Source organism: Oncorhynchus gorbuscha, linkage group LG04 (genome assembly GCF_021184085.1).
Source record: "Oncorhynchus gorbuscha isolate QuinsamMale2020 ecotype Even-year linkage group LG04, OgorEven_v1.0, whole genome shotgun sequence".
NCBI classification, from domain to species: domain Eukaryota; kingdom Metazoa; phylum Chordata; class Actinopteri; order Salmoniformes; family Salmonidae; genus Oncorhynchus; species Oncorhynchus gorbuscha.
This window is the reverse complement of record NC_060176.1, coordinates 70,764,813-70,778,670: the sequence shown is the minus strand read 5'-3', so window position 1 is coordinate 70,778,670 and position 13,858 is coordinate 70,764,813. Positions and strand designations below refer to the sequence as shown.

Sequence of the window (13,858 nt, the reverse complement as noted above, 5' to 3'; positions counted from 1 at the left end):
CCTTTTACTGCACTGGGCTAAATCAGAGTCACACAGAGTGATTCTTGGTTGTCTTACACAAAAAGCTACCCATCATTGTTCTCCCTGCATCTCAAGGTCTTGGGCTGGAACCCCCACCTTACACCTTACTCCCTAACATTGATGGGTCAGCCTCCAAGCAGCTATAGGCAAGCAAGATCAAGTGAAATACTACTCTCTTCTGATGCTTATTAATCTATCAATGTTCGGTTTACAGTGTATTTATGTGGATGATTTAACCGTAATGTAATGTTCACAATTTCTCATATAAAAATCATTATTTCTTTATATTTTCATTATTACCACTATATGTAAAATATTTGGCAAACGCAGTTAATATTTACATTGAACTAATATTCAATAAAACCTAAGTGAAGAAGGAAATTATATTGTTCCTGCACCCTAAAAAAGGTCCAGTGTTTATAGAGTGATTATGTTATTAGTGTCTAGCCATTTAAATACAACCCCAAGCCAAATACCTAACATATTGTTTTACATGGTAATAAAGGATTCTCCTGATTAAGGGAGAACAAAAAGCATGTAGCCTATACACATTTATATTATATGGCTCAAGATATATTATGTATTGTTTTGTAACATAGGTGACGGCAGTTACCCGTGTGACTGTGACATAGCCACTTGTAGGCTGAATAGCCGTGGCCCGCGAAACAGATCAAGTAGCCTACTTCCATAATGGAGGGACATGACCGCTAGATAATGAGGTGCCAAACTGGTTGGTATCCTTGTTCATAGTAAAGAGCACACTTGACTTTTAGCCAGAGGGTAATAACATAGTGAACTCAAAGGGTCTGCTCTGGTCCTCATCCTCCATGCTTCTAGGTAACATCTCCTGTTACACTGTGTGGAATACTGACACTGTCTAGCTTCATGAATCATACATTAGAGTCGTGCATGCCCCTTGTGACTGCTTAGTTCACCAACTCTGTCACAATGGCAGTAAAACACTTCTCAGTCGACTACAAGACGATTAATGAACATGGCACTTTTTCAGCTGGGGATACTATCACTGGGCGGGTCACTTTGGAAGCATCCAAGGAGACCTCTCTCCAGTCTCTTTTTATCAAGGCAAAGGGGAAAGCTGAGGTGAAATGGACTGAAAATGAGGGTCAAAACCCTGTGGACTACAGTGGCAAGAAGAAATACTTCAGTCTTCAAATATTGTTGCAGGAAGGGAAGGGGGATGGTATGTAATACTTCAGATTTCTGTGTTTAAGGCTTCATACTTTTAATAGCCTAACTCACAATAATAATTATTGATGACGCAATGGTATTCCAGAACCATTGTTGAGAATACTGTAAGGTTAGGTTACAAACAGTATCAGTCAAAAGTTTAGACACCTCTTTTCATTCAAGGGTTTTTCTTTATTTTACTATTTTCTACATTGTAGAATAACACTGAAGACATCAAAACTATGAAATAACACGTATGGAATCATATAGTAACCAAAAAGGGTTAAACAAATCAAAATATATTTTATATTTGAGATTCTTCAAAGTAGCCACCCTTTGCCGTGATGACAGCTTAGCACTCTTTGCATTCTCTCAACCAGCTTCATGAGGTAGTCACCTGGAATGCATTTCAATTGCCTTGTTAAAAGCTAATTTGTGGAATTTTTTTCCTTCCCAATCAGTTGTGGGTAAAAGACAAAGTCCATATTATGGCAAGAACAGCTCAAATAAGCAAAGAGAAACAACAGCCCATCATTACTTTAAGACATGAAGGTCAGTCAATCCGGAACATTTCAAGAACTTTTAAAGTTTCTTCAAGTGCAGTCGCAAAAACCATCAAGCGCAATGATGGAACTGACTCTCATCAGGACCGCCACTGGAAAGGAAGACCCAGAGAAACCTCTGCTGCAGAATATACGCTCATTTGAGTTACCAGCCTCATAAATTGCAGCCTAAATAAATGCTTCACAGAGTTAGAGTAACAGACACATCTTAACATCAACTCTTCAGAGGAGAATCAGGCCTTCATGGCCGAATTGCTGCAAAGAAACCACTACTAAAAGACACCAATAATAAGAAGAGACTTGCCAAGAAACACGAGCAATTGACATTAAACTGGTGGAAATCTGTCCGTTGGTCTGATGAGTCCAAATTTGAGATTTTTGGTTCCAACCGACATGTCTTTGTGAGATGCAGAGTAGGTGAATGGATTATCTCTGCATGTGTGGTTTCCACTGTGAAGCATAGAGGAGGAGGTGTGATGGTGTGGGGGTGCTATGCTGGTGACACTGTCTGTGATTTAGAAGTCAAGGCACACTTAACCAGTATGGTTCCTCAGCAATCTGCAGCGATATGCCATCCCATCTGATTTGCGCTGACTGGGACTGTCATTTGTTTTTAAACTGGACAATGAGCCAACACACCTCCAAGGCTGTGTAAGGGATATTTGATCAAGAAGGAGAGTGATGGAGTACTCTATCAGATGACCTGGCCTCCACAATCCCCTGACCTCAACCCAATTGAGATGGTTTGGGATGATTTGGACGAGTGAAGAGTGAAGGAAAAGCAGCCAACAAGTGCTCAGCATATGTGGGAACTCCTTCAAGACTGTTGGAAAAGCATTCCATGTGAAGCTGGTTGAGAGAATGCCAAGGGTGTGCAAAGCTGTCATCAAGTCAAAGGGTGATTTGTTTAACACTTTTTTGGTTACTACATGATTCCATATGTGTTGTTGTCTTCACTATTATTCTACAATGTAGAAAAAAGGTTTTCTTTTAAAGAAGAAAACCCCTTGAATGAGTAGGTGTGTCCAAACTTTTGACTGGTACTACATATGCCTAATATGACTTTGTATTAAGCAGAATCTGAATTTACATTGCCCATTTTAAAATGGGCTGGGTTTGTGTTGGGTCTCGCCTCCCCTTTTTCAGGCTCTGAAATAATTTCTCCTGGGAGACATGTGTATCCTTTCACCTTCCAGATTCCAGCCAAGTAAGTGCTCCATCCATCACATATTTGTGGGTTTATATTTTTAATTGGAGGAAACAATAATCACAGATTTTGTTATGTAAAAAGGCCTTCTAGTGGTTTCCACAGATAGATGATAATGAGTTTTCTTTTTTTCACATTTCCTCTCAGAGAAATGCCTTCATCTTACATGGGGAAATGGGGCAAAATCACCTACTATTTGAAGGCCAAATTGATCAGGACGCTTTGGTTGATAGACAGAGCCAAGACAGAGTTCACGTATCTGTCAAAGACTAATATGATCATTCCTGGACTGAGGGTAAAGTGTTCTTATTATCCATCCTGCTTTTTGAACTACATCTGCTTTTTTACTATTTACAGCCAAAATTACCATGGCAACAGAATGCATATCAGCAGGTTACTTTTTATCTCTTGTTTTGTAGGAGCCCCAGCATGGTTCCAAGATTCTATTCTTTGCCTCTGGAAATATCTCTTTGGACATTCATATTGAGACAATGGGGTATCTATCAGGTCAGTCTGCAACCAAAGCCACTTCAGCTTGCCTAACAGTGATGAGGGATGATGGTCATTTTAATATGACATCTAAATCCATTCAATAAGGAACAGGGGGGTTGTATTAAATAAAACAGAGATCAGTAAATTAATATACAAATTCAAGATATTCACATGAAATATGAAATGCAATAAATTAATGGGGAAAATGTATGAGAGTGAACTATCTTATTTGCTAATGAATTAGGCTACGATGTGATACCCTTCATACACTTCTCCTGAGGAGAAGAATGTCTCGAAATGTACATTCTGTAAATGCAATAACTGAATCAAGTTCCTTTCCTTGTCTCCCCCATAAGGTGAAGCAATAAAAATTCTTGTTGAGATACACAACAACTCTACACGCACAGTAACCCCCAACTTCTACCTATATGAAAAGCAAAGCTTCTTCGCCAAAAATAAAAGGAACATCTACACCAATGACATCATTAAAGAGAGAGGAGATCCTGTTACGGCTTCTACAAGACAGACTGTGACCAAAGTGCTGACTATCCCTCCACAACTCCCTGTCTCCCTCCTAGACTGCTCCATACTGAAGTTAGAGTACAAACTGAAGGTATATTATGATGAAATACACACATATAATGAACGCACAAGACCAGCTAAATTATGAATACAGGGATGTAGAGTAGGAGAGGAAAGAGAGTTTTCAACCCATAAAAAAATACACAAATAAAATATGTGGAATGCAGTCGCTGTGTATGTGAAAACTATACTGTAATTAAACATTTGGGCAACTAAGTGTACTTTCATATATTTTTTTGTATTTGTAGGTCACTCTTGACGTCCCAACGGCCAAAGACCCAGAGGTTAAACTTCCCCTGGTTATCCTCCTGGATAAATCAATAGCAGCTGAGGAACGGCAGCAGGAATACAGTTGGTCTAAATGAGTTCTCGTGCTCTAGAACTTTGGCGATTACTAAGTCTTTTTTAAACCTTAGATTTTGGGCTGGATGTGTCAATGATACATGTAACTGATTACAGAAAAATATAACTGTAATCCATTACCAGCTAAAACATTGTAATCAGAATAAAAATACAGAACAACAACCAAAATCTAGATGATTACTTCTAGGATTCATTTTAAATTCAGAAAAGATGTTTGCGAAAAGTTACAAAAGAGCTACAAAAGAGCAGGAATAGGTTTTTATAGGCTACAGTCCAAGCTATGTCTGACAATGGCACCCAGGAACAGCAGCTGCAACTTTGGCTGTAGCTAATTGGGATCCTAATAAAACACAAAAATAATAAAATGGCGCGTCTGCATGCAAAGACAATAATTTGAATAAAGGTGTAGCCTACGGGCGATACAGATAGAACTTATTATTGATATCTACATAGCAATGATGTGAATCACACCGCTGCTCTCTCATTTAGTAACTTGCTCCTTATGGATTGTGGTTGTTATGGATGGCTGTTTACAAAAGTACACTGAGTGTTCAAAACATTAGGAACACCTGATCTTTCCGTGACACAGACTGACCATGTAATTCAGGTGAAAGCTATGATCCCTTATTGATGTTAAATCCTCTTCTGTTATGCAGGTGAATGAGGACCCAAAAGCGACTTGGCGAAAACAGAGTTTTTAATCCAGTAAAGTTACTTTACAAACAAAAGGCATAATACTACTCGTAATGACGAGAACAGACTGGAGACTTGATCAAGAACTGCAGGTTGCCTCGGGAAGGCACTTGAACGTAGCAGACTCAGACACCTGCTCACCACGCAGCATCTGAGGGAAACACGACACGACAGGGCAATACATAGACACAGCACGGTGAATAATAGACAAGGATCCGACAGGGCAGGAACGGAAAACAAGGAGAGAAATAGGGACTCTAATCAGGGAAAAGGATCGGGAACAGGTGTGGGAAGACTAAATGATTGATTAGGGGAATAGGAACAGCTGGGAGCAGGAACGGAACGATAGAGAGAAGAGAGAGCGAGAGAGTGAGAGAGGGAGGGGGAGAGAGAGGGATAGAAAGAGGGAAAGAACCTAATAAGACCAGCAGAGGGAAACGAATAGAAGGGGAAGCACAGGGACAAGACATGATAATCAATGACAAAACATGACAGTACCCCCCACTCACCGAGCGCCTCCTGGCGCACTCGAGGAGGAACCCTGGCGGCAACGGAGGAAATCATCAATAAGCGAACGGTCCAGCACGTCCCGAGACGGAACCCAACTCCTCTCCTCAGGACCGTAACCCTCCCAATCCACTAAGTATTGTTGACCCCGTCCCGAGAACGCATGTCCATGATCTTACATACCTTGTAAATAGGTGCGCTCTCGACAAGGACGGGGGGAGGGAAGACGAACGGGGTGCGAAGAAAGGGCTTGACACAGGAGACATGGAAGACAGGATGGACGCGACAAGATGTCGCGGAAGAAGCAGTCGCACAGCGAGAGGATTGACGACCTGGGAGACACGGAACGGACCAATGAACCGCGGAGTCAACTTACGAGAAGCTGTCGTAAGAGGAAGGTTGCGAGTGGAAAGCCACACTCTCTGGCCGCAACAATACCTTGGACTCTTAATCCTGCGTTTATTGGCGGCTCTCACAGTCTGTGCCCTGTAACAAAAGCGCTGGCGAATAGACGCAAGAGTGCCTCGAACACCGGGATGACCAGCTAACTTGGCAGAGTGAGCCCACTGAAGAACAGCCAGACGAGTGGAAACAGGAACGAAAAGGAGGTTACTAGGACAAGCGCCTGTGGACGCAGTGTGCGTGAGTGCTTGCTTAACCTGTCTTTCAATTCCCCAGACTGTCAACCCGACAACACGCCCATAAGGAAGAATCCCCTCGGGATCAGTAGAAGCCACAGAAGAACTAAACAGACGGGATAAGGCATCAGGCTTGGTGTTTTTGCTACCCGGACGGTAAGAAATCACAAACTCGAAACGAGCGAAAACAACGCCCAACGAGCAAAAGCATTAAGTCGTTTGGCAGAACGGATGTACTCAAGGTTCTTATGGTCTGTCCAAACGACAAAAGGAACGGTCGCCCCTCCAACCACTGTCGCCATTCGCCTAGGGCTAATGGCGAGCAGTTCACGGTTACCCACATCATAGTTGCGCTCAGATGGCGACAGGCGATGAGAAAAATAAGCGCAAGGATGAACCTTATCGTCAGACTGGAAGCGCTGGGATAGAATGGCTCCCACGCCACCTCTGAAGGTAGTCAACCTCGACAATGAATTGTCTAGTGACGTTGGAGTAACGAGGATAGGAGCGGACGTAAAACGTTCTTTTAGAAGATCAAAAGCTCCCTGGGCGGAACCGGACCACTTAAAACACGTCTTGACAGAAGTAAGAGCTGTGAGAGGGGCAGCAACTTGACCGAAATTACAATGAAACGCTTCAATAGAAATTAGCGAAACCTAAAAAGCGCTGCAACTCGACACGTGACCTTGGAACGGGCCAATCACTGACAGCTTGGACCTTAGCGGAATCCATCTGAATGCCTTCAGCGGAAATAACGGAACCGAGAAAAGTAACGGAGGAGACATGAAAAGAGCACTTCTCAGCCTTTACGTAGAGACAATTCTCTAAAAGGCGCTGTAGAACACGTCGAACGTGCTGAACATGAATCTCGAGTGACGGTGAAAAAATCAGGATATCGTCAAGATAGACAAAAACAAAGATGTTCAGCATGTCTCTCAGAACATCATTAACTAATGCCTGAAAAACAGCTGGCGCATTGGCGAGACCAAACGGCAGAACCCGGTACTCAAAATGCCCTAACGGAGTGTTAAACGCCGTTTTCCACTCGTCCCCCTCTCTGATGCGCACGAGATGGTAAGCGTTACGAAGGTCCAACTTAGTAAAGCACCTGGCTCCCTGCAGAATCTCGAAGGCTGATGACATAAGGGGAAGCGGATAACGATTCTTAACCGTTATGTCATTCAGCCCTCGATAATCCACGCAGGGGCGCAGAGTACCGTCCTTCTTCTTAACAAAAAGAACCCCGCCCCGGCCGGAGAGGAAGAAGGCACTATGGTACCGGCGTCAAGAGACACAGATAAATAATCCTCGAGAGCCTTACGTTCGGGAGCCGACAGAGAGTATAGTCTACCCCGAGGAGGAGTGGTCCCCGGAAGGAGATCAATACTACAATCATACGACCGGTGAGGAGGAAGGGAGTTGGCTCGGGACCGACTGAAGACCGTGCGCAGATCATGATATTCCTCCGGCACTCCTGTCAAATCGCCAGGTTCCTCCTGAGAAGTGGGGACAGAAGAAATGGGAGGGATGGCAGACATTAAACACTTCACATGACAAGAAACGTTCCAGGATAGGATAGAATTACTAGACCAATTAATAGAAGGATTATGACATACTAGCCAGGGATGACCCAAAACAACAGGTGTAAAAGGTGAACGGAAAAATCAAAAAAGAAATAGTCTCACTGTGGTTACCAGATACTGTGAGAGTTAAAGGTAGTGTCTCAAATCTGATTGTCATGTTTTGTCATTTATTATCTTGTCTTGTCCCTGTGCTTCCCATTCTATTCGTTTCCCTCTGCTGGTCTTATTAGGTTCTTTCCCTCTTTCTATCCCTCTCTCTCCCCCTCCCTCTCTCACTCTCTCGCTCTCTCTTCTCTCTATCGTTCCGTTCCTGCTCCCAGCTGTTCCTATTCCCCTAATAATCATTTAGTCTTCCCACACCTGTTCCCGATCCTTTTCCCTGATTAGAGTCCCTATTTCTCTCCTTGTTATTCGTTTCTGCCCTGTCGGTTCCTTGTCTAGAATTCACCGTGCTGTGTTTGTGTATCGCCCTGTCGTGTCGTGTTTTCCTCAGATGCTGCGTGGTGAGCAGGTGTCTGAGTCTGTTTGGTTCAAGTGCCTTCCCGAGGCAACCTGCTGTTCACCTGCTGTTCAAGATCGAGTCACCAGTTTGTCCTCGTCATTTCGAGTGAAAGTTGTGTTTTTTGATTGTATTTACTTTACTGGATTAAAGACTCTGTTTTCGCCAAGTCGCTTTTGGGTCCTCTTTCACCTGCATGACACTGATACTGGGAAGATGACTACCATCTAAGGCAAACATGGGCGTAGGCTTGTCTAACTGTCTGAAAGGAATGTCATGTTTCCGAGCCCATGCTTCGTCCATGAAACAACCCTCAGCCCCAGAGTCAATCAAGGCACTGCATGTAGCACCCGAACCGGTCCAGCGTAGATGGACCGACATAGTAATACAGGATCTAGATGAAGAGACCTGAGTAGTAGCGCTCACCAGTAGCCCTCCGCTTACTGATGAGCTCTGGCCTTTACTGGACATGAATTGACAAAATGTCCATCAAATCCGCAATAGAGGCACAGGCGGTTGGTGATCCTCCGTTCCCTCTCCTTGGTCGAGATGAATACCTCCCAGCTGCATGGGCTCAGTCTCTGAGCCAGAGGAGGGAGATGGTTGCGATGCGGAGCAGGGAAACACCGTTGACGCGAGCTCTCTTCCACGAGCTTGGTGACGAAGATCTACCCGTCGTTCTATGCGGATGGCGAGAGCAATCAAAGAGTCCACACTGGAAGGAACCTCCCGAGAGAGAATCTCATCTTTGACCACTGCGTGGAGTCCCTCCAGAAAACGAGCGAGCAGCGCCGGCTCGTTCCAGTCACTAGAGGCAGCAAGAGTGCGAAACTCTATAGAGTAATCCGTTATGGATCGATCACCTTGGCATAGGGAAGCCAGGGCCCTAGAAGCCTCCCTACCAAAAACTGAACGGTCAAAACCCGAATCATCTCCTCTTTAAAGTTCTGGTAATTGTTAGAACAATCAGCCCTTGCCTCCCAGATAGCTGTGCCCCACTCTCGAGCCCGGCCAGTAAGGAGTGAAATGACGTAAGCAACCCGAGCTCTTCGCTAGAGTATGTGTTGGGTTGGAGAGAGAACACAATATCACACTGGGTGAGAAAGGAGCGGCACTCCGTGGGCTGCCCGGAGTAGCAAGGTGGGTTATTAACCCTAGGTTCCGGAGGCTCGGCAGGCCAGGAAGTAACAGGTGGCACGAGACGAAGACTCTGGAACTGTCCAGAGAGGTCGGAAACCTGAGCGGCCAGGTTCTCCACGGCATGGCGAGCAGCAGACAATTCCTGCTCGTGTCTGCCGAGCATGGCTCCTTGGATCTCGACGGCAGTGTTACGAGCATCTGTAGTCGCTGGGTCCATTCCTTGGTCGGATCCTTCTGTTATGCAGGTGAATGAGGACCCAAAAGCGACTTGGCGAAAACAGAGTTTTTAATCCAGTAAAGTTACTTTACAAACAAAAGGCATAATACTACTCGTAATGACGAGAACAGACTGGAGACTTGATCAAGAACTGCAGGTTGCCTCGGGAAGGCACTTGCTCACCAGACACCTGCTCACCACGCAGCATCTGAGGGAAACACGACACGACAGGGCAATACATAGACACAGCACGGTGAATAATAGACAATGATCCGACAGGGCAGGAACGGAAAACAAGGAGAGAAATAGGGACTCTAATCAGGGAAAAGGATCGGGAACAGGTGTGGGAAGACTAAATGATTGATTAGGGGAATAGGAACAGCTGGGAGCAGGAACGGAACGATAGAGAAGAGGAGCGAGAGAGTGAGAGAGGGAGGGGGAGAGAGAGGGATAGAAAGAGGGAAAGAACCTAATAAGACCAGCAGAGGGAAACGAATAGAAGGGGAAGCACAGGGACAAGACATGATAATCAATGACAAAACATGACATCTTCAATCAGTGTAGATGAAAGTGCGGATCAGGTTATAGAAGGATATTTTAAGCTTTGAGACAATTGAGACTGTGTATGTCTGCCATTCAGATGGTGAATGGGCAAGAAAAAATATTTAAGTTCCTTTAAACGGGGTATGGTAATAGGTGCCAGGCGCACCGGTTTGAGTGTGTCAAGAACTGAAACGGTGCTGTGTTTTTCACGCTCAACAGTTTCCCGTGTATATGAAGAATTGTCCACCACCCAAAGGACATCCAGCCAGTGGTCGAAAACAGGTCACTGATGGAAGAGGACAAAGGAGCCTGACACAAATTGTGCAGAGCAACAGACGGGCTACATAAAAGAATGCACAATTCGTCGTACCTTGATACTAATGATGTATGGCAGCTGATTACCTTAAAGAGTTCCACTTCTTTCAGCAAAAAACAAGAAACTGCGATTGCAGTGGGCTAAGAAATGAAAACACTGGACAATGGAGAATTGAAAAAGCATTGCCTGGTCTGATGAATCGCGGTTACTACTGTGTCACGCTGATGGACTAGGGTATGGAGAAATCCACATGAGTACATGTATCCATCCTGTCACGTGTCAACATTACAGGCTGGTGGTGGTGGTGTGAGGGTGTGGGTTGTGTTTTCATGCCTCCATGGCAGCAGTGTATCCATATGCAAATGTTTTTCTCAGCAGGAAAATGCCCCATGCCACAAGGCTAGGATTGTCCAGGAATGGTTTCACAAACATGACAGTGAATTCAACTTACTGCCCAGTCATCAGATCTCAATCTAGTTGAGCATCTGTGGGATGATATGGAACGAGCTATTCAGAGTAGAGATCCACTACCAGCCAACTTGACACAACTGTGGGAAGTATTGGAGTCAACATGGGCCAGCATCCCTGTGGAATGCCTTCAACACCTTGTAGAGTCCATGCCCCAACGACATGAGGCTGTTCTGAGGGCAAAAGGGGTGCAGCTCAATATTAGCAAGGAGTTCCTAATGTTTTGTACACTCAGTGTATATGTGTAATTTAACCGAATAATAGTTTAATTGAAGAAGTTTAAGCTGCCTATCAATCATTGTTTTAGCGACCAGTGGCCAGACAATGAAGCATTTTATCTTGCAGGAGCTGCATAGTGCGGATCCCAGCTCATGGAATAAAAGTTTGAGGGAGTTCCTCCCTTCCAAAACTCGTGGTTTTGTGCTCCACATGCAGTCAAAAACAAGTTAATTTAAGAAGACCACGAGTGAGGCTTTTATTGCTCAAGTGTCTTCTTTTTTGAAGCCCATAACCATGTGTGTGAGGTGTCAATTTGTTTGACTACCAAGAAACACTCTGTGCGTTCATTGTTTAGCCCACCACAGTAAATTAAACAGCTGCAAATGATCAAGATATCAAAGTGTCACCAACAAAAACCTAAACAATTGGCCTATAGCAGATGCAGCATATGGCATTCATTTTTAGTGCTCAAAGCATGTCATTCCATGAGAGCAGCATTTAACAATGAGCCCAATCTGTCCTCCATGACAACAACATCATAAACAACAGAGAGGCTAAATCCTTCTTTTTTGGGTTATGTTCAGGTAAAACAATTTGGCTATTCTATATTTCCAAGTCCTATTCCTGAAGATCAAGGGGTATTTAAAAAAAAAAAAAAACATTTTTAGCAGATGCTGTGGTCTAGAGCAACTAGGATTAAGTGCCTTGCTCAAGGGCACATCGACAGATTTTTCACCTAATCTGCTCTGGGATTTGAACTAGTGAACTTTTGGCTACTAGTCCAAAGTACTTTACCACAAGCCTACCTCCTGCCTCTTACATGAATTGGAATGACTGGAAATATTTTTCTAATGCTAATTAAGGGGAAAGTCATCTAAAAGTAACTGAAAGTAATCAGATTATGTTCCTAAATTTGGGTTATCCCAAAAGTACATTACAGATTACAATTTTGAATTAGTAACTAGTAACTGTAACAGATTACATGAAGAAAGTAACCCACTCAGTCCTGTCTATGAGCCAAATTATTGTTTTACCTCAAGTAGTCACAAAATCCCTAGTTTTTCTAGAAGTACTGTTTTTCTCAAGTAGCCTTTTTCCCCAAATAATTTCCCACATGGGCCAGGCCCCAAGCAATTCGAGTTCTAGCCAATGAGCTTCAGCCGCTTGTCATTCTAGTGACAACTAGCAAGATGCAGACACAGCAGAAAGAGAGAGAAAGAGATCAATGACATGATGCACATATCTGCTCATATGAGACATAGTATACAATTTTCTGTGACCACTTTTGGCTCGTGAGCGCTACTTTCAGAACTACTGGCTAAAAAGTACATAAAAGTACCAGAGAATCTCTTTACGATACTGTGTGAGAAAACATTAACATGACTTCACACCCTTGATATATAATTGAATCAGGTGTGTTAGTGCTGGCCAAGAACAAAAGCCTGCATGCCCTATTGATTCACAGGACCAGAGCTGAAACAGAAGGACAAAATCATATGAACATTTGTGAATTGGTGATAAAGTTGTTCAGATTCTGGGAACATACAAGGAAATATTCAAGATACTGTACCTCACTTTGAGTAACAGCATGTGCTGTATACTGTGTATCTCTCAAATAAATAAAACATCACATTACTTTACTAACGTCTCATTGGTTATGAACAACAGTGACTTTACTCACTGCATGTATCTCTTAAAACATACCAGACCAGTTGACAAACTAACAGTAACAATCATAACACAACAGATGGCATACAGGCACGTGATAATGAAACCAGTTGGTTTCCATGGACTACTTCCAAAGAGGAGGAACATCATGCAGATAGGATAGTGCCGTGCAAAACGTTGATTGGTTAAAACTGCATTCCAGTCAGTGTCTATTCCACAAGTTACCACCGGCTAAATCTATGATGTTAAAATGCCTATTTGCTCTGTTCCACCTAACTGCGCAATCCACGGTCTCATCAGCCCAGGCAGGGAAGTAATTTATAAACTTAATCTCCACTATGAAAAAACATCTAGACATTAACTCACATTTCTTTTAGACTAACATTTAGTTTTCAACGGCGGAGATTTGTGTAAACCTTGCTGTCTGTCTCTCTGATATTTGCAACATTGTTTCAATATTGAAATTGGATCTCCAGCTGTCCCATAGTAATGAACATGTCGGGACGAGACAGACAGGCAGGCAGCATTTCTCAGCCAGTTAAAATCATGAATCATCTGGCATCATTTTTATGGATGTATATAGAGAAATGTAAATATGAAAAAAGGTCCAATTAAACAATGTGCAGCTAGTTTGCAGTCTCTCCAGCTTCAGTTTGAAGTGATTGTGTTAGCTGTGTTGTTGACTAGCTCCTCTGAACAACAGTATCCTGACAAGAGAGCACATTTTCTATGCAAGGTGAATTTGCACATCATTAGCTCATTGTTATGGGTACATCCAAATAAATGTCACTAGAAAACAGCTTAAAAAATGCAAATACAGCTACTGTTGTTATTCTGGCTGCACTATTGACTGTGACTGTAAGTTAGCTGTAGTTGGCTAGCGAGCAAGCAAGGGATAATAATGTTTCCAGCCAGTATGGCAATGGAACATTTACAACGAATGACTGGGTC

The 13,858-nt window shown here is 43.4% G+C and overlaps 1 protein-coding gene across 1 annotated transcript; it reads left to right on the top strand.

Annotated features, from left to right (window-relative positions):
- Window positions 1–477: 477 nt before the first annotated feature.
- LOC124033408 (arrestin domain-containing protein 3-like) lies at window positions 478–4,749 on the top strand. The gene is made up of 6 exons (XM_046345435.1): window positions 478–1,222; window positions 2,919–2,979; window positions 3,127–3,274; window positions 3,399–3,486; window positions 3,828–4,084; window positions 4,302–4,749. The coding sequence occupies exons 1-6, from the start codon at window positions 970–972 to the stop codon at window positions 4,416–4,418; spliced, it is 924 nt and encodes a 307-aa protein (XP_046201391.1). The 5' UTR covers window positions 478–969; the 3' UTR covers window positions 4,419–4,749.
- The last annotated feature ends 9,109 nt before the right edge of the window (window positions 4,750–13,858 follow it).